Here is a 21,569-nt window from a genome sequence, read left to right as displayed (position 1 = left end):
TGTCTGTAACATCTAAGGGATCCTAGGCTGGAAAAGATGGGATACATCATCTGAGGATCTAGACATGTCCATAAGATGTCTATTTTTAGATACTGATTTGACCAAAACTTTGTACTCAAACACTTGAAACTTTAAAATTCAAATCTGCAATTTCAGCTCATTTCTAATTTTATTATCTAACTTTGTTATATAAACATCGTACTGCTTTCTGGTTAATCTGCAGAAAGACCTTGTAGGTTCATTTTTTCCCCTCAAATTAATCATGTATTTTAAGGTTCAATGCCTTACCTTTGACATAAAGTAAAATTTTATAAAGATAAGAACGTTAAATCTGACTTACCTGTTTGTTATATACCAGAAAGCTGCCAACAACCCTGAAAGCCATGTTCCACTAAGAAGCCAGCTTGTTACATACAGAGCAATGACATAAACTGCCTGAAGTCCAAATAAAGTGTAGATATAAAAATAAACAGGTTCTAAGTATTGCTGTAAAACAGAAGGATACTCATGTTGACATAAAACACTTGGCGGGGGGAAGTGTATTTAATATGAATTAGGTTTTGCCTTTACAAATTAAAAGGGTATCAGGAATATTTCTATTCAGAATATAACTGAAAAGGGGAGCTATGATTAACTGAGGAATCTTCATAATGAACTTACAGTCTGAAGCCATAAATAAATGCCTACCTGAATTGGAAGAATCCTATACAGAATGCTGAGAAACACCTCCTGGTAAACATTCATTCTTTCAAGTATGTTAATTGTCCTCACAGATTCAGTTTTATTGTCATATACTAAACCATGTAAACCTTAATGATAAAGAGAAATTGAAATAGGAGATTGTCATTTTTCCCCCTCCACCTTCATTTGAACAGTGAAAAACTTTTCAAAGGTACTTTAGAATCTTTCATCACAAACTTTGGTAATGTTGAGTCAAGGATTCAAATCACATTACCACAGAATTACTATGACCTTCTGAGGTCTTCAGGTTTCCCTGCTTACAGTGTGACTCAGAGTGCTAATTCGAGTACTATATATTTAATAATGTACGAAATGTTTATTACACTTATATCTCTAATGTAGAATTTGTGGTACATACTGGATCTTGATCAATGGATTCTGGGCATTTTTTAACGAGACAAAGAACCCATCTTGTTGCTAATTCGAACACTAGTGAGGTTAATACTGACAAGTGCATAGCAGAAACAAAATTACTACGGAGCTTACTTAGGCACCTACAAAACACGAAACCACCAGAAACATGACTTGCTTGAAAGCAGCTTGCTGTGTCACTGACTGAACAAGCACAGAGCAAAAGTCGCCCTTTTCCACAAACAGTTTATAATTCAAATATACACTGAGAGAAAAATAAAAATCAGAGTATGAAAAAGAATGTACAAAAATGTAATCTGCTGAATAAACCAATAAAGCTGAAACCTAACAGATATGGAAGCTGTCCCTCCAAGTAATTGCACAATCTCTGGGTGAAAGTGTGGCACAGAAACCAACGTATCACTGTGAAACTGCTGTGCCCATAACTTTGTGACTCTTTGGAATATGAACAAAATTGATCTGTCTCTAACGCAACTGTAGCACCATCTTTCATACTTACGGCATTCCTTGTCTTCAACTGTATTTGGAAAAATATTAGAAACAGTCATCCGACATCACAAAGTAAAACTTACTTTACAGATTACAATACCTTGCTGGATGGATGCAGCCTGAACCATCTGCTTGTAGTAGGAATAATAGAGTCCACATTCTGTTCTGAACGAAATTTCTCTTTCTACTTCCTGTAAGTAAGTTAAACAATAAATTCACTTCATGTTTGCATTTCACTATCACATAAGTCTACTTTTCTTCCCCATTAAGTCAATTTGACAGATACAGTAATTAGCCAGCTTTAGTCCAAACTGTGTTAAATTTGCCTACATAAGCCATCTTACACCATTTTGATTGGATGAATTTGATGCGATATTCATCCAAATAATAATTACTGTGGTGACAACTTCCTGAACAGGAAGTTTATTTCAAATTTCAGTATAAATAAAAACTATAAACTCAGAAATTCTGGCTACACTGGGGAAATTCACCTCTACATTGTCTTGAGTCCTTGGGTTCATGTATTCTATGCAACTCTTCTAAATTAAGGTAGAAACTGCTGTGACAGTTAGGATGAGAGGCAAATGGCTGATGTATTAATACCTCTGTTAACTGCGGGAACATATCTGACTTTCGTGATTCTGATGCGTAATTCTGAAATACATTGGATTCTTTTTGTCATATAAGATGTTCAGATAGGTGCAGTGGCCAACAGCTGGATTTTAAAACTACTCCTGTTTGGTATATGCATTTAACTATTTCTTCCAGATGTAGACACCCAGAAGTGTTCCACAGGTTTACCACCTTAAGGCTTGATTAATCCCCTATGCTATACTTGGGACTACATCATAACACCATTCTGAGATTTCAGCTGGCAGGATGTGCAGCTGCCCACTTGTTAAACAATGTTTCTTGCAGGATGCCAGTTGTTCAACACTCCTATAGTTAAATAGGATATGATAGGTTAAAGGAAAACTTATTTTTTTCTTCATTTTAGGCATAAGAAGAGATATTATTAATCTGAATCCAGAAATGTTTAAATAATTTGGGTTAATTACATTTCAAACTTTGCCTTTCTCTTTGGCTGATGTTACAGCAGGCGAGGCCTTCTGAAATATGAAAGCTCTTGATGTCCTAGAGAAAACTACTTTCAGTACAGGATCTCTGCCTTAGAATTCACTTCCTTTTAGTAGCTCATTAGGTATGAACACTTAATGAAATTTAAGAAATTCAGAGCCTTGAATGATCACATTTACACAAACTAAGACTATATAAACAGTCAATTTGAAAAGAAGTAATACAGCATCTTATCCAAAGTTATTTGATTATTAGGGATTTTTCTTAGATTTCAGTTTATACAAAAACACCCCAGCAAACATCTTTGTTAAGCAGAAAATTAGAAAAGGATTAATCTCTATTGGAAAATCTAGCAAGATTCCCATTTGTGGGGTAAACAAGTCATACATTAAGAAATCTAAGTGAGATTTCTAAAGATAATCTTGTTAATTCATCTTCCTTTACAAAAGAACATTACTGAAATAATCGAATGGTACTGTTTTCCCAGATTTTTATGAATGTCATTCTGGGTAAAGCAACCCTGCCTAAACTCCTGAGTCTTTCATCTTTTTTATGCAGTCCCATTGATTATCTCATCTCTTATGTTGGAACAGAATCAATACTATTTCAGAGCTAACATAAAGCTAGACAAAAAAACCCTGCCCCTCCTTTCTCTACTGTCCAGTACAGAATCTTATCTGAAGACATGTTTTATTGAAGTCAACTCTTGACAAACTAAACCAATATAAGCTCTGGTCTGAGAAAAATCAACAGATAAGGATGCATCTGATTAAAAGTAAGTCTACAATTAAACTCTACAGCTGCTTTACAGTCTACAAAACATTGTAATACCAGCAGAAGAAAATGACATTGGCACTAAATACTAAAAGCCACATACTTAGCAAAATGAGAATACTAGATTTTGAACGAGCTCTAGTTTCAAATTCATCACTACTGAAAAGTTTTCTAATAATACCAGAAAGTGGCTGCTATCAAACAGAAGAAGTGTTAACATTTGGAATTTATTAAGGGGGAGAGAGTAGTCTCAGAGGGGGATCTAATTAGCAAAAATGCATTCAAACATGATTAATTTGTAATCCTGGCACCAGCTGTATTCAACCAAATGCTATACTTTATGAGACAAACACTAGTGAGTCTTACATCTGTTTCATGCTAAGATAACATCTGCTTTATTCACTCACAATATTTCTCCAGTTCCATAGCAATTTATACTTTTCCTAGTGCTTCATGTCAATAAAAACATGTAGAGTTATGGGTAAGCATTATAAGAGCACACATTTATCTTACTGTATATACAATTTGTGAATATTTAACAGAGAAGCTACCAGTGGTCCAAGGGGAAAAAAAAAAGACAACAATATATCCTCTGGGATACATAGAGTTGTATCTGATTTCAATTTATGCAATTGTATTCTAGTAATATTAAGTATTCAAAACAAAATACAAAGAAGTCTAGTTACAGTTGACATTCCTTCTTCCTCTCAAAGGCAAAGCAAAATTTTAGAACTCAGGTTTCCTCAAACTCCTTAACCAAGTCATTCAAAATACTGTGGAAGCAGACAAAGCCCAAGTTGAGGAATTCTACAAATAAAGAGTGTAAGCAAAGCTCTCCTTACATTGACTATTCTCAGTAAAATTTCTTCCTTTTTAAAAAGCTAAAGCACAACTTGTATTACTGAGAATATTTTTCAGTTGTTCAATTTAATTCAGATCAGAAAGATTTTCAAATAACATAGAAAAGGAAACACAATACAGCCAGCCGCTATCAGTGTTCCAGGCTGCAAACCATGCCTTCAGCAAAGGTACTTAATCCACATACATGGTCTCTTGGCTGGTTAACCTCATGGCCATCTGTTAGAATGACATGGTTCCTTCACAAAGGTTCATCAGACTTTTGATCTAGAGTAAAAGTACCCAACAACCACTTAATGGGTACTTCTTTGGAAAGACACCACCACAGCATTGGGCTGCCCTTCTTCTGTTTATGGCCTACATATTTACTTTTGTGGCGTTTTAATTAGCTGGCTACTGGTTTCCCCACTTCTTTTTCATCTTTTGTATTGAAAACATAGGCAGAAAATAAAAAACACCTCAGAAAAGAAATTCCAGGATTCTTATCCTGCATGTGTAAAAGATTTACAATTTTGTATCTTTATTCCTAATTTCTTACAAGTAGCAACTCCAGGAAAAACTCTTTAACAGTAGTATAAACACTTGCTCAGGAAGGACAAAGAACAAATGAAAGCTCTGATGCTTATCTGTTTGTGTTACACTATTAATTTGCTATGTGGCCTTTGTCCAATCCTATTCAAGGCTTCTTCAAAGCTTGTATTTGAACAAGCAATACAACAGCTGACAGAAAAGGTGATGCAATTCCTTGCCTCACAACCTTGTTCTTTTCATAGTGTAACTTGGTCCCAAATAACACTACACTTGAACATTCAGTAAGCTGCTGCTGCTGAAAATTACTGAAAAAAGTTGAAAACAAACTAGTCATTTTATATGTATGCTACCAGAAAGTGTTTAGGAAACTGAGAAAAGAATCTTGTGCAAGAAACCCCCTTTGGCTTGCACCACCATAAATAGAAATCTTTATTGTTTTGATTCATATGACAAGTGATTAAAACTTTTTTCCTTCTTCAAATTTGTTGTTTGACCAAAATACGTGATTGTAACCTCCTATGACTTCCACTGGAAATTTTTGCAAAAGCAACTTTTCATTACGTGACATGGTATTCTGCATTCTGATTTCTTTCGCAGTTCTTACAGGAGCCAATTTTTGATTCTTTTTCTTTGGAATCAAAAGAGAACACTAATCATGCACCTGCACCACCTCCTTCATAGCACAGAGCACTCCTCACAGATCTGCTTTTTCTATTTTTGTGAAGAGGAAACGATATTACTGTCTTTCTCCAATGACTATGGCAAATTTATAATACTGGGCATATTTACTAGTGAGTAAGAACAAGATTCACACACACCAAAGCTACTGAAATCACCACCTTATTGAAAGCAGTGTAGAAAATACTATTCTGTATGACCATCACAGCGTAAATTTCTTCTAATTGTGTAAACCATTGCTGGAGGAACCTGACACTGAACTAGCTTTCCATTAACTGTAATGAAATTACAGAAAAGCCATCACTACAACTATATTCACAAATTGTGACTTCAATTACCTTAAAGTAAGATTCATACATTCGTACGATGAACTCTTTATTTTTGATTTTTAGAGTTAAATAGAATTGGCAAGCTTCAAAATGTTGTAACTTAACAATTGTAATGGCCATCTATCAATGGAGTCTTATCTCAGAACAAAAATTTGATCTTTTAACCTAAATCAGAATATTCAGAAACCTTCATCTACTTCAACGAAGATGCAAGAAGCATCTCAAGTGTCAGGTAAACAATGCAGACTTCCATCTACTGCTGTACAAAGAGAGCAGAACCTTAATTTAAAGAGAAGACCAGCAAAACAAGTCTCCCATCAACTCTAATTCATCATAGTATGAAAACCCTGGAAAGCCTTTATTCTAATGGTATAAATGAATGCTCTTCTTCAGCACCCTGATTCCAATGACAGCCTCTTAAAGCATGAATAGAAAACATGTAAACAGTGGGAAGACAGAGCATACAGTTACAATGAAATATAAGCATCTCCTAAGAAACAGTACATCTTTCAGAAGAAAAGCTTCAGAAGAAGCTTTTGGATGCAAGAGCTTTCTAAATATCCATGTTTTAAAAACTTCTAACAGGCTGTGTCCAATTTACCCCCTTGTAGCCTACAATGTGAGAGACAAAGCTAAAGGAAAATTACCGCAAAGAACTAATCATCATGTATTACGTGATTTTTTTTTTCCATCCTAATTTGAAGTTCTTATCACAGGATGACTGGCTGTTTAAGGGAAACCATCCCCCTTCATACAGCTGAATGATAACCATTACAGGGAATTCTGACCAACTAGTCACAGAACTGTGCTGAAAGAATCAAGAAACGTCTCTAGTGGCAAAGCAGCAGCTGCAGAAAAGCAATTACATTACGTTATTAGCCTAGAATAAGAAAGCTTAACTGGACTTGGACTGCCCCGGGACTGAGTGTTCTAGAAAATGATAAAAAAACACTGGCATCTTTAAATTTTCTTTGGAACAATTCTATTTGCACCTTGTGTTGGTAGTGCAGAGAAACATCATCAGCTGACGAGTGATGAGTAAATTTTATAAGAGATTTGAATCATTCCCAAAATTCTTCTATTTGCAAATAAACTGTAGAGGATACAATCTGTCTATTCTTAAGCTGCATTAAATAATTTGAGAACAAGCATTTAAAAGTACCTTCAAACCTTGCTTGTAAAGTAAGTGTTTACAAGTAACCAACCACTTCTTATCAACTTACACAGAGTAAGGAAGGATACAGGCCCTGAAGGCTTTTCAAACAAGAACAACTAAGATTGCTAAAGAAACTGAGCTCAATACACTCAATACAGCTCAAATTGACTTTATCCTACACCTTCCATCCTATTTTACTGTTTTGATAATTTGTGCTCCCTTAATATGTGTACTATAGATGAATAGAGCTTTCTCTTTTAATAGGAACCTTCACTGCATTGAAGATAATTTATTAGTAGACCTTTATGTATGAATTTTTACCCTCTGACTAATTGTAGCTCATTGGATGGAAGGAAAAAAGTGTTCAGAGAGACAAGATTTCACTATACAATTATTGTATCAGAGTTCAGAACTCCTCAAGCTTGCACTATTTACAGCCAATTCAGAGTAGCTGAAGTTAGTAATCTAAAATGCATGGAGATATGACAAATTTAGAATTTACTCTCACCTATTTCATAACAATGGTGATTCATTACTGTTTCGCGGGTATGGGAGATAATGAAACACTGAGTGTGTATTAGTGTTGATTTTGCTTCCTCTATATGTCATGTTTAGTAAAAATAAAACAAAATAACCTCTACATTTCATTAACTAAGGCACAATAACTGTGTGTCAAAGATTAGATTACGGTTTCCTTCTGGGAATTAGTGCTGGGGTATGCCAGGATATAAAACTTATTACTTCACAAATTTGAGATAATTCTGTTAAAATATGCAGAAATATATGTATTGGCCAAACTATAAAATGTTCAGAGAAAAAAAAAAACAGAAAATTTCCATTTATTTTCAAGATAACTCATAAGGTTCTAAAATTGTTTCACAGTATATTCTGTTGTTGTCTTTTGTTAGGATATGGTATGTATCACAATTAGACTACACAATTTAGAAACGATGAAAAACATGTACATACATCTACAGATACTAGCCAACTGATGCATTTAGGCACACAGCTGTCCATATTCTGTGTTCATACCGTTTTACAAATGTTAGGATGAGGCTTCCCATCTCAGCTTACCAGTAAATTTCACAAGCTCTTCATAGGTAGTCTTCTCTTCCTGTATCACTCATAAAACAGTATTTTGTTTAAACTTTCTCATCCTCATATATTCTAATGTATTATTTCTCTGCTTAGTTAAGAGAAAACATATTAAAATACAGTCTAGACTCGTTTTCTTGCTAGTCTTACTTCTGGCCATAAAATGCTATGATATGGATACTGACAAGATAAGGAGTCTAGACTGTATTTTGAGCAACACTAACACTTTTGGAAGCTTTGTGTAAACCAAGTGAAAGCACAGTCAGCTTCTGATTTTGCAGACAATTGCAGTAAATTTTATAAGAGACTTGAATCATTCCCAAAATCCTTCTATTTGCAAATAAACTGTAGAGGATACAATCTGTCTGTTCTTAAGCTGCATTAAATAATTTGAGAACAAGCATTTAAAAGTACCTTCAAACCTTGCTTGTAAAGTAAGCGTTTACAAGTAACCAACCACTTCTTATCAACTTACACAAATGCAAATACAAATCGCATTTGAATGACCATTCAAGAATTATTTAAGTTGAGAGCGAGTACTTGCAAAACACCCGAAAAGGATACATACACTAGACATATAGTTCTGAAAGCAGGAGGATATATGAAGCCTGGTCACTTTTGGCTCTGCCTTAAAACTGGTTATTATTTCTAATAATATGTTAACTCTCACTGAAATTTTTCCCGTTATTATTGTTTTAAAATTAACACTGCAGCCACATGGATTTTCTGGCATAGTAAACAACTCTGATCTCACATTATACCCCTTTTCACTGAGAGTACCTTCATCTCTTTCTTCTTTACTCTGCTGGTAGACAAACTTACTGTTTCTGAGACTCTTATCTTTCCATCAAATTGGCTGAAATTGCTCAACAGGTTCCAGTATTACTCGTTATCATACCAATTTCTTAGGACGAAACAACAGAGACAGCAGAAAACAGACTAGAATGAAGTGCCCCTGCCCCCAGTTTGGATATCTAATTGCACTAGAATGCACTGACAATTAACAAAATACTTATCAAATAAATTGGGCATTTCATCCAGTTTTGGGCAACTTAATTTCAACTACAGACCTATTTCTCTTGGTTCAATCTGCGTATCAGTTAAACGAGAACATAAAACATTCTGCTATGTTCAGACATAGACTTGTGGCCACATATAACTGTATATCAAAAAATATAATACCAGTGGAATTAATCAATACTGGCTTTAGGAATAAGGCAAATCTGAGTGGCACCTTCAGTATATATCCATTCTATCTACACATTCAAAGAAAGATGAGACTGGGTATAGAACAATATATGTTTAATACAGTATTCATTGTTTCACTAAGTGCCAGCTATTTTTATTATTACTATGCAAATGTATAAAAATATCTTAAGGTATTTGTAATTTATATATACATACACACACACACACATTTATGAATACCTTAAGGGGATGGGGCCGAACTCTTTTCAGTAGTGCCATGCGACAGGACAAGAGGCAACAGGCACAAAGTGAAACACAGGAAGTTCCACCTGAATGTGAGGAAAAACTTCTTCACTGTGAGAGTGACAGAGCCCTGGAACAGGCTGCCCAGAGAGGTTGTGGAGTCTCCTTCTTCGGAGATATTCAAAACCTGCCTGGATGAGATCCTGTCTAACATGCTCGAGCTGACCCTGTTTGAGCAGGGCGGGGACAGACTAGGTGATCTCCAAAGGTCCCTTCCAACCTCAACTACTCTGTGATTCTGTTTCTGCAGTATGAAAAGTACACAATATAGGAAAGAAGCAGAGTGCAATACAAGCATTCCAGTTAAATATATATAACCTTAGAATAATGTTATAAACGTAGACCTATCACAGAGTGAATTTAGGCTTCTTCAAAAGGAAAATGACTCACCTGTTTCTTTTCCCTGGTTAAATTTAGCTGTATGTACAATTGCATTATTCTCTCATGCAATGATTCGAGGAAAAAAAACTAGTCAGTCCGGGATCCTGAGAATTAAAGTTCTCCTACATTGTGGATGTTGGTTTTACATCAGTAAATGTCTGAAAAATGTTCTGAGGTTTGCAAATTTAGGATAGTGTTATATAAAATTAGTACAGGATACTGAGAGATTGTGCCTAAGCTATATTAGAAGATCACATTATAAACACAATTGCAGAACTGTATGTCAGGATTCTGCATATAAAGGTTTTTTGCTCGTTCTATGATTGCTTTGGATACAAGATGATTACAGAGCAACATACAGTAGACTGTTCAAACTCTATGTAGTGATCAATGGTTGGTAGAATTTGAGTAGCTATTTCTCAGGCAGGAGAATAATGGCACAGTTGTATGTCAATGTGTGTAGAGCACAGTTGGGAAAAAGTCATTTATGGAAATGACTGAGTACGTACAAAGTAGCAGAGAGCAAAGCACAGCTCTTGATTTTACATACAGAATTCAAAAAAAGGAATATTTTAAGTTTTTGAACAACTTACAAGAAAGATAAGTAAACAAATGTAATTTCAACTAACGCTCATATTAGTGTTCTATGAAAGCACTGATGAAACTATGAAAATAACTGTTACCTTAATATTGGAAAACCAGAGGTCATTTTCATGCAGTGTAGCAATGTAAACCGAAGTAAGAAGTCCAAGACAGATGGCAACAATCCCACCAACTGTTAGTGAAAGTATGTTCCACAGCTTCCCACCTGTATGATCTTGGAAGAAAAAATTTCACTTTGTAATCATGAAATGCATAATTCAACTTAAATTGTATTAGCACAGGCACACTATAATCTGGCTTGCAAAATCCATTTACTTTTACATTCTTTAAGTAGTGTCACTTAGTTTTAGGAGTTTTTTTATGGAGATGTGTTTTTTATTTTTCTAACATAGGCAAACTCGGGGTACTTCCATATGAAGTGAAATAAGGTGTGCCTCAACTGGAAAATCGTAGTTTTAATTTAAGAAAGAATACCATGATCCTACAATGATCTAGACAAATACTATATCTAATTAAAAATCTAAATTACAAAGACATTGGAATATCTTCCGGAGCATCATTTTAATGAACGCTGTACAGGACGACTGTTATGTCACAAAGCAAGACATCAAATTCTTCTTTAAACTTCCTAATATGCCTTTTTTTCCTCCAGTGTTACTAAATATCCACAGAGAGGCTGAGCACTGGTCAAAGCAGCCTCTGGTAATGATGTCATGCTTTCAATTGCAGATACCTCCTCTTGTCATCAGAATGAGATTACAGAGAGAATCATGTGGAAACAAAGACTGTTTTTCTAAGTAGCTCCATCAATTTATTCTACATTTACATTTCCCTTTTAATTTTTTATGTTGATATAAGATGGTATTAATCTTAGTGATGCGGAATTATATTAATAAAATGGCTATTTCATACTACAGATAACATCTACATAATAGGTGGCAAGCATGCGATTCAATGGAGTTGAGGGCTGGACAAGAACTAAGATTACTTTCCGAATGTGTATTTAGCCTAAACATACTGATGCAAACAAAGGTGCAACTTTCCATTTGTCTACCCAAAACCCATACATAGAGAGGATCAGAATTTATATGTGAATATCTCTTAAAAACAAACAAAAATCCTATAAAACCCAACAAACTTTGCCAATTTGTAAGCTGTAATTCCAAGTAAAAATGTTGTTAGTATTTATTACTTAAATAAATCATCAAAATAAGACACTTAATGCCTCTCCTTTAAAATTTACCTAGTCTGTCTTATAAGGTCAAAATAAAAAGGTTTGCAGTTAAGTTCAGATTCATGCATAATCTGCTTATATTTAACTAGTACTGATCAGAATCTTCAAACTGTTCTGTATGTTACAGACAATTTGATCTGTGACTCCTTTAGCAACCTATACACAGGTCCATATTACTAAATTGACAAAATATTTTACTAATTTAAACCAGGATTTTAGAATAGAGGTTATCATGCAGCAATCTATGTTTAATTCTTCGCCCTCTGTCTCATCCAGTTAAATCTGGTAATATATAGTATTTGGTAAAATACAGTATGACTATTTATTTGGTACATACCTTGTTCTAATCCGTATTTAGGATGGACACCAAAAGCTAAATGCCAGTTAAAAAAAACAGCAAAAAACCACAAAAAATAAAATACCCCCCAAACCCTCAATGTTGCAGTCTTTTTCATTACCCACCAGATTGAATTTTTCCATCAGGCTTCACATTCTTCTCCTCTGAAAGCTGTTCTTCAGCCAGTTCTGCAACTCTTCCACCCTTTCTTTGTCTGATGGTTGTCATGATGTCAGTCATTTCCATTCATTATTTTTCAGTCCAATTCCTAAATAGACACATACAAGCAACGTATATGCTCAGACTTTCATTTAATATTGTATGAAATCTCTGAAAACAGAACAGTATTTATTGTGGTTAGAGACTTCAAGTTTTAAAACCATAACTTAGCTGAAGTATAAACTTACTAAAATGCAAGATTATTTATTTTTACAACTTAGACTTCAAATGAAAGCAGAGGAAACACTAAATCCACGAGGACTTCAAGTTCACACTTAATTTTACACACCCTTGACAGGGTTTTCAGAACACTCCTGATTTTGACCACCTGCACTTTTGGGTCCTTAACTCAAAACACACATCAGGCTTTTGTTTTTAGAAAATATGAAGCATAAATCCTTTAAAGGAAAAATTGGTCTTTTTAGGGTATTTCAGCTGGATACTGAAAATAGAGCCATATGTTTTTAAATCTTGGCTTTCATGAAATCCTAAAATGGAGGGTCGTAAGACGAAAGATACTGTCAAAGAATGAGTGCAACAACAAACTATATGAAGACACACAGTATTAAGTAATTCGTGACCTTCTGTAACATCATCGCGAAATTCGGAAACGTTAATAAAGACAAGGAGAAGGGAGCAGCCAGCCAGTCAGCTGCTCTCCGCCCTGCGAGCACGGTTCATGAAACTACCCAATTTTTAATTTGCCTTTCTATGTCTGAAAACCAGCAACGTCCGCTCCTGAACGCACGAACAAGCCGCCACCCCCAGCGCGCAAGACGGCGGCGGGTGCCGGGGCGCTGCGCGGCGCGGCGCGGAGCGTGCCCGTGCCCGTGCCCGTGCCCCAGCGGCAGCGCCGCGCGAGGCCGCGCTGCCTTCCTCCCCCCGGCCTTCCCCGCGGCGGGCGCGGCGCGAGCACCTGCCTGCGCGGCCTCTTCAGGCAGGGGAGGCGGCGGCGGGAGCCCGGCAAGAGGCGGGAGCCCGGCAAGAGGCGGCCCTGCCGGCCGCCCGCCCGCGCCGAGGGAGCCGCGCGCCGCCCGCCGAGGTGAGCGCGCGGGAGGCGCGGCGCGCAGGTGAGGGGGCCGCCGCGGGCGCCGAGACGGAGCCGGCGGCGGGGGCCGGGGAGGGCAGGGCCGGCGGGGGGGCCGGGCCGGCGGCCGGGGCGGGCTCCGCGGGGCGCGGGCGGCGCCGCCGCCACCTCCCCTCCCCTTCCCGCCGCGGCCTGCGCCGCCGGGCCGAGCCTGCCTCGCCCCCGCCCTCGCCTCCCGCTCCCGGGGCCGATACCTGCCGGCGCTCCGCGGCCGTGGGCGGGGAGCGCTGCGCGCGCGGGCCCCGCCGTGACGGGCGGCGGCGCCCTTTGTTCGCCGCTACGGGAGCGGCGCCGCGGCCGGGGCCGGGGCCGGGGCGGCGGCGGCGGCGTGGGGCTGCGGGCAGCCTCCGCCCGGCGCGGGGGAGGCCGCTGGGCCCGGCGGGGAGGAGCCGCTCGCTGGGGAGGGGCCGGGCTCCGCGCGGAGCGGGCGGGGGGCGCGGGAGGCCCCGCGGTGCGGGGCGGCCGCGCTTGGAAACGTGGCGGTGCGGAGGCCCCGGCTGCGCGGGTGGGCGCCGGGCTGCGGCTCCGCGGGGAGCGCGGGGCGCCGGGGCGTAGCGAACAGTCGGGTTGCGCTGTCTCGGCGGGCTTGGGAGGCGCACGGAGAAGCGTCTTCTGTAAACTCGACCTCGCTGATTTATTTTTATTGTTTTTCCAAATACATATAGTTCCAGATATTTGCGAAGTGATTTTTTTTCCATTAGCATCTCAAAGCTTAGTGGTGTATTTTGTCTTCTGTTCTTACTTCTTGATTTAATGGAAGAAAAAAAACTTTTTATCTCTGCAGCAGAAAGGTAACTGCAATTCAGACTTCCTATTTTTGCTTAAAATGTAGAACATGCCCATAATCCTTTATTGTGATTTTTACTTGCAATGCCTTTAAAGAGGTTTACCATGAAAAAAAAAAATCCTCTTAAAACCTTTCCCAGCAAGCTAACTCCCAGATCCTATCCCAGAAAGCGTATTTCCCCAAAACACATACAAATTTTGTGGAACAGGCAGAGCTAGAGTTCAGTTCTGCAGGGCAATATTCAGCTGCACCATTTTACAGTCCAGCAATACTTTTTTTTTTTTTTTTTTTTTTTTAATTCTGAAATATGATTCATTAGCAAAATCAGTATTTTGGACAGGAAGAGTCATGACGATCATGCAAAAGGTATTCAGGCCAAACTAAAGCTGTATAAGTAGTAATCATGGCATTTTAGAGCTTTGAAGCCATTGATTTAGGAAATCAAATGTAGAAAAAAATGTTAGTACCTATTTTTGCACACTTACTGTATTTTACAAATTTTTTTAAAAACAGGATGATTGTTTTCTGTTAAGCTCACCAAATAAACTCAGTCAAAATCTACACTACAAGTCAATTTACAACAACTAGACTGCATGTGTATTTCTCATTATTTTTAGCAATAAGGCAGGTGGTACATATTGATGGGGAAATGAGTGCTTAAACAAAGAATATGGGAACTGAAGAATTGTGGACCTTACAATGTGTAGCATTAGTTTTACCTCGTTTTTATCACTAATAGCGTCAAACAGCAGGCATGTCCTGTGGGTCAGGTGTTTGCTAAAGTACTATATTATAGTATGAAGACATACTATATACAGATTACACAAATGTTTTAACTGCACTAACTGAGAAAAGATAAGTGTGTGTATGTTTTCATGCAAATGAGGTCAGGTAATACACTTAATTTCTGAGAGAGGGAATTCTGTGGAAGATGTTTCTTATAATGGCAATTCTGTTTTTCTACTACCTGTTAAGAAGCTGATGCAAAATAAATTCTGCATAGAGCAAATCACTGCAGAAACATTTTAAAAAACTTTATTAAGAACTTTAGAAATCTGCTAATTATGCATGTTCAAAACATTTTGGACCACGACAAGTCCATTCTGTACAGAACCACAAACCAGACTGGTCTTAGGCAGCTGTTACTGGAACTGAAGGACAGGCTGCATAGCCTGGTAACAACAGGCTGAGAAGAGTCCTCTTGTATGTAATGTATCTTTATGTGATAGATACAAGCAAGTTACTAGGGCTTGAAGAATTTTTCTGTTTTGTGGAAATGATTGCAGATTACAACAGTACAAATTCCACTGACATTCCTGAACTACTAATGCAATCTGCTGTGTGAAATATGGCATTATTCAAACAGAAAATAGTTTGTATAATGGAAGAGTTTTAGGCAGCCTTATATAATGCTTAATGTATTAAGAGTAAGTAAATGTTAGCTTCAAGTCCTTTTAGAATAACCGATCAGCTGTAGCCCTTACTTTGAAATACTATCATCTATTGTTCAGTTTCAGATAGCAGAAGACTAGACAGTAAGGAAAATACAAATGCATTGTTTTCTTTACAGTTCTACATAGTTAAATTTTAACAAGACGTATTTCCTGTAAGTGTTTTGGTACTGCACTAGAAAAAAAGGAGTGGGAGACAGACCCCTCTGCCTTGATCATGTGTCTGAAAGTACTTAGGACAGACGCATTTGATGCTGTTTTTAATTTGTAGTATTTAGGGACCATGGCTGGACTGCAGTAATAGCTGGAAAATATCATGCAACAGCATTCCTTATTGTCTCTTTTTGCCAGGGACGAGAGCAATGGAAATGGGTTTGTTTGTTTGTTTGTTTAAAAAAATCCTATGCCATGAGGAAGTTGCACCTGAGAGTTAATATTCAGCATATTCTTGCTGAAACGATGGATCAGTTAGGCAACCCTTCTGTTGATAAGAGGATTTAATGTCTTGAGTTGTCAGTTTATGGGAATATAGTAGAATTTCTCAACTGATACTAATCTCTGAAAACTTGATTATGAAATGTTAATTAAAACACATCAAACTAGCTCTTTCTGTAGGAGTGTGTTAAAAAAAAGGACAAATTATTTTCTTATTTATTCATCTGTATATTGCTTAGAACATAAAATGTAAACATCTCTTAGATCTACGAGGTTAATCAACAGAGCCACCCAAAAGATGATTTAAACTAGAATTACCTACAGGCCAACACACTACCACATACATACTGTAAAGATGGCTTTATACTTGAAAAAAGAAAAAAATATTATTTATATTCTTCTTGTTCATTATGTTTCAATTAGATCATATGATAACAAAGTCTTAATGTTAGTAACATCTTAATTTCAGTTACCTTGAATGCTAACAAAGATTAGTCACCATCTACAAAATGTGTTTGGAAAATGATTCTTAAAACTTCAAATTCAGCTTCTTTATACTATTCGTGCATTTGTGTTTTCTCCTGGATTGTCAGATTGAACACTGTAGAAAAGGTATTTTGAACTAGAAACACAAAAGGACTCAAGTTTTGCCTGAGTAAATTTTGAGTTTAAAACTATCTTTTCAGCTTCCGTTCAACTGCTGTATGATGTGCTGCAGTCTGTTTTCAACATTAAAGTTTGTCAGGTGCCTGAATTTTTGTTTTTGGTCAGACTCATCTTAGTTTTGCCAATTCTGAGGTTTTTGCCTAGCCACTATTTATTAAATAAAGTAAGGATTAGTGCTGTTTGTTTCTGAGGGGCTCAGTTTGACAGCTGTTTTACAAATGTGCCTATATGGAGCTGTGAAGAACAGTGCTGTTGCATTAATGTGTATGCGATCATTTGGTCTATAAATGCTTGCCAAACATATAAGACATACTGATTCAAATCCATTTCTCCCAAACCCCCAGAAGAGTACTGCAAATTAACCAGCAGGTCAGTGTAGCTCTATCCCAACAGCTGTGCGTCCCGTCCCACTTCTGCAAAAGCTGCAGCTTCCAGGAGCAGGCAATGTTCCCTCTTTACTGGCAGAAATGGCCCAGCTCTGGGCTGGTCGCTGCTAGCGCAGAGGAAGTTGGCTGTAAGACACTGTTTCAGGAAGGAAATGTGCTGCACATCAGATGTGGTGTTTTAGGACGCCAGCTGGATCACCTGACTAGGTTATTTATGGGTGGAAATAACTTCTGCTGAAGCTCTTCTGTTTATTAAGTCAAAGTGAGCATGGTTTTTTAGCCCAGTGAATAGGACAGTACCTGGATGCTGGAAGCTACTCTAGAGACTTTTTTCCAGGTTTTACGTTAGAGAAAAAGTGAAAAAGCTACACAGTGTAGCATTCTGTAGCATGGCAGCTAAACCTTTTGGCAGTTTCAGCTTTTTTGCTTTAAGGTGTTTGACACAGGGCCATAGTTGTAACAAACAAAAGGAAGAAAAAAAAATTGGTCGTGTAAACCATGATAATGCCAGCAATGGGTACTCTAATGGTACTTTCTCCTTTCTTTACTTGGCCAGCAACTGAGTTACACCTTTTTCCGGAAAGCAATGGGAAAAAAGCTCCAGCAAGGCTGAGAAATATGCTATATATTAAAAATCAAGTTGCAAGATGTTTTAGCTTATATGATGGATGAGGCAAGAGTCAACTACTTATACAAAAAAAGCTGTGTAAGGTTTTCACTCCATTTGTATCAGGGGAGAAATTCCCACTAGCTTCATTATGAAATTTGAAGGTACACTTCTGTCTTTCAGCATCATTCCCTCATAACTGCATCCAGACTTACTACTATTTTGACTTATTTTAATAGTCTTGTATTTCATCACTACAGTTTTACAAAACTTATATTAACAGTATTAGCACCTTATTTTGACACAAGAGTAAGAAATGACAGCAAAGTGTTCCAAATACTTCTTGATTTAAGCAGAGACCCATCTCTCTAAATATTAGTTCAGTGTTTGAATTTCCCATAGTCATAATCACATTTCATCCAAGGCAAAAAAAGTGACTTCAGCATTTAACAAAAAAGGTTTATTACCAAAATACAATATTAAAGTCAATACGTGACAAACTCCTGTAAAGCAAAATAAATTATTCTAACATTGTACAGTATTTCAGAAGGTAGTTAAAGTAGTACTACAGACTTTGCTTCATAGTTCCAAACAGACAGTCTTCTATCAGGAATACAATCCTAGAGAGAGCTTAAGGCATGCAGCTTAATGTGCTGGATAATTTTATAAAATGAAAGTCATCCTATTTAATAAGATACAGTATCAGAATTAACTGCAGTCTTTACATGTCAGTTTTCTAAATTTTTTATACTTTGGCTATAAAAGCAGTGCCATAGTGTTACAATATGTTTTCTTAAAAAAATACATGTACCCATGTCCATGAATACCAAATGCAAATGTAAATTTCTATTAAATATATTTTAACAAATGTTACTTTGAGCACCAACTGTACATTTTTTAAAATGATTAAATAAGTGCTTCTGAAAGAGGAAAATACAGTAACTCTGACTGAAAACCATTTTATTTTTCCAGACCAAGGATAAGTCGGGCAGATGAAATACCCACCTATTTATCAGTATAGTCTAGTATGAATGAAGTCTTCTGTTCAGAAGTATACTTAGAAGTATAGGCATTTAAAAAACCAAGCTGCAAGTTATAGTTCACATGCGAAAAAAAATCTATTTAAAGCAAACAGCAAGTGAATTCCTGATCAACTGATAGTTTTGTGACAGATGCTAAAATATTTTAAAATCTTAAAGACAGGGGAAGACTGCAGTGTTGGTAACCTGGAAATGTGCTTGAAAAACCCTTAAATAACATGCAACCAAGCCAACCACACACTTTTTAAAGTAGATATCCTGAGGAATAATTTGCTTTCAAAAACCAAGCCTATAATTACTTCACATGCAGAACTTGTGATAAAATCCATGGGATTTTTGAATGGATAACTAATGGCAAGCAGCATGGAGACAGTAAATTAAAAATCTTCGTGCAGATGGGGAAGAATTATTTGTTGGCATGTGTCAGGACTGGTAAGAGCTTTCAGAGGCAACCAATTTCCTGCTATTTTATAGTAACATGCTCAAACTGAGAAAAGCAACAAGATGGCAAAGAAAAACTGTAATAGATGCATCCTGCTCGGTGATCTCATTACAGTGACTCTTGGTGCGTTGGTGACACCGCAGGTGTGGCCTACACGCACGCACACACGCGCGCGTGCACACACACACACACACACACACACACAGAGCCTGTTCACTTTGACTCGGTTACTTGCTCTGTGAGTCTTGGTTCACTGCCATCTTCCTCTCAGCTTATGCATGCAAGTTTTTCACCTTTTTTTTTCCACTAGCATAACAACTTTAAAATACATTATCCTTTTACTGAAAAATAAGAATGTGGCAAAATATTGTTTCAATGAACACAGGTCGCTAGTTTAACATTACTATGGATCTCTTTGTACCGCTGAATTTTTCAGCAAATGGAATCTCTGAATGATGAAGACCAGATAAATTTGAAATAGTTTACTGCTTTCACATGAATTCTCAATTGAAAATAAAATATTTGTGTCAGTGGAACAAAAACAATACCCCATTAAAAGTTATCTCAATTTCAACTAGAGATAGAAATGAAAATGAATCATATTTTTAAAATGTAAGATCCATCTGTATGACTATAAAAAAAATCAGCTTTTTGACTGAGAATTTTGTATACTTACATCTCTGTAAAGTATCTCAAATATCTCTGACACAAAAATGCTTTGATATTAGAGCCAGACCAATTTTAAAGTAAAATATGTACTTTCTGCAGTCTAATTTGTAAACAAAATGATACTTAACCCAAAAGAACAAGTTGAAGATGCTTAAGGAAATCACTTTAAAAATCACCAAATGTATTTGGAATCTTAGTGCCTTTTACACTGGCCTTTAGATTTTGTGTTGCTTCATAAAACTTAACAAGACTTTTCTGTTGTTTTCTTGTTTGCCACTTTTAGTCAGCAATAGCACAATAGACTGTACACTACATATGCCACCTTCTTAAATTTATAGTTGTAGCTTATTTCTGCTAGTAGAAATATATAAATAGGAAATAAACATAAAATACTATTTTTTTTTTCTAAGAGTAAGTCTTTTTTAAGCAATGAGCAACTAAAACACAGGTACTGCATTACCAGGTCATGAAGTAGGCGTGCTTCTGCGCAACTTTAAAAGCAGAATTAAATGTGGGCATTCCCAGACTAGGAAGTTTTAATCAAGCCGCTAAAGGGCTTCCTCAGAAGTGCTACTACTTCACTCAGTAGGAAGCAAGTTTTTCAAACAACTTAAGTAGCTGACTTATAAATAATCTCAACGAAGTTGCCTATATAATAATATTCCCAGCTTATACATACACAGATGTCTTCTACTGCAAATTGCTGAAGCTGTAAGAAAGATCAGCATTGTAATCTTTGAAGCTAAAGGCTTTAAAAGGGAGAGATTTCTACGTGTTTCTTAGAAAACAAAGTAATCCCTAATTCCCTTTATTAATCCATACTATATGCACTAGTAAAATTTATTCTACAACTGACTGGATCCAGCTTTTACTTAAAATAGTTTCCCAAATTTTATATTTTGAAATGGAATATTCTGCAGGAAGATATTATTTCCATAGATACAGTGCTGCCAGACAAGTAGGAATTTTAGACAGTGGGTGGGATTTTCAAAGAACTCCAAAGCATGTAGGCACTTCTCAAAATCCCACTTTGTGCTCATCCACATCTTTAGGAATCTATGTAACATTAAAAATCTCTTCTTGGCAATTACATATCTTTTAATACCTTATTCTCATTAAAAAAAATGGTGCTCATGTGAACTGCAAAAAAATCACCACAAGTTAAAATGACGTATCATCTGCTCAGGCTTTTTCTTTTGAAATAGGATTCGCTAAGTGTGCAAGGAAAGCCATTATTAAACAACAGGACATTATTATAAAGGATCCTTTACATACTTTTACTTAGACTGTATCTATCAAAAGATGTCAGATATTTAGTGAGGATCTAATCAGCCAAATAGTTAGCAAAAAAACCTTCTAGGCCACTCAGCTCCTGCTGCTCTGAATAAACATAGAGGATATCAGACTTATTCAGGAAGAAGACTTGGGAGATTTTAAGGCCTTAAAAATAGACTGGGAGAATGAAATGTCTATGCGCACATACAAGCACACATATGTGCCCTCACCTACCTCTGCTCTCCTTGCCTTCAGAAATCTAGGAAATATGTTTTATATGATCATGCTGTAAAATGTCTGTATTTTGCCAATTATAAAAAAGAAAACGAAGAGTAAAAAAATTCTTTGTCCAAATTCTT

General features: G+C 37.0%; 1 protein-coding gene across 2 annotated transcripts in view; it reads right to left on the bottom strand.

The window, feature by feature from the left end:
- DPY19L3 (dpy-19 like C-mannosyltransferase 3) overlaps positions 1–12,397 on the bottom strand; it is a 38,329-nt gene extending 25,932 nt beyond the window's left edge. For both annotated transcript variants that reach the window (XM_062586739.1, XM_062586740.1), the window contains exons 1-5: positions 12,272–12,397; positions 10,656–10,789; positions 1,703–1,793; positions 688–809; positions 341–486 (exon numbers count right to left, since the gene is read on the bottom strand). In XM_062586739.1, the coding sequence (XP_062442723.1) occupies positions 341–486; positions 688–809; positions 1,703–1,793; positions 10,656–10,789; positions 12,272–12,392 (614 nt within the window). In that variant the 5' untranslated portion in view covers positions 12,393–12,397. The remainder of the gene's footprint in view (positions 1–340; positions 487–687; positions 810–1,702; positions 1,794–10,655; positions 10,790–12,271) is intronic.
- Between the last annotated feature and the right edge of the window lie 9,172 nt (positions 12,398–21,569).

The sequence above is a fragment of the Rhea pennata genome, chromosome 13, assembly GCF_028389875.1.
Source record: "Rhea pennata isolate bPtePen1 chromosome 13, bPtePen1.pri, whole genome shotgun sequence".
Classification (NCBI taxonomy): Eukaryota; Metazoa; Chordata; class Aves; order Rheiformes; family Rheidae; genus Rhea; species Rhea pennata.
The sequence above is the reverse complement of the archived record's forward strand: the minus strand, read 5'-3'. Positions and strand labels throughout refer to the sequence as shown.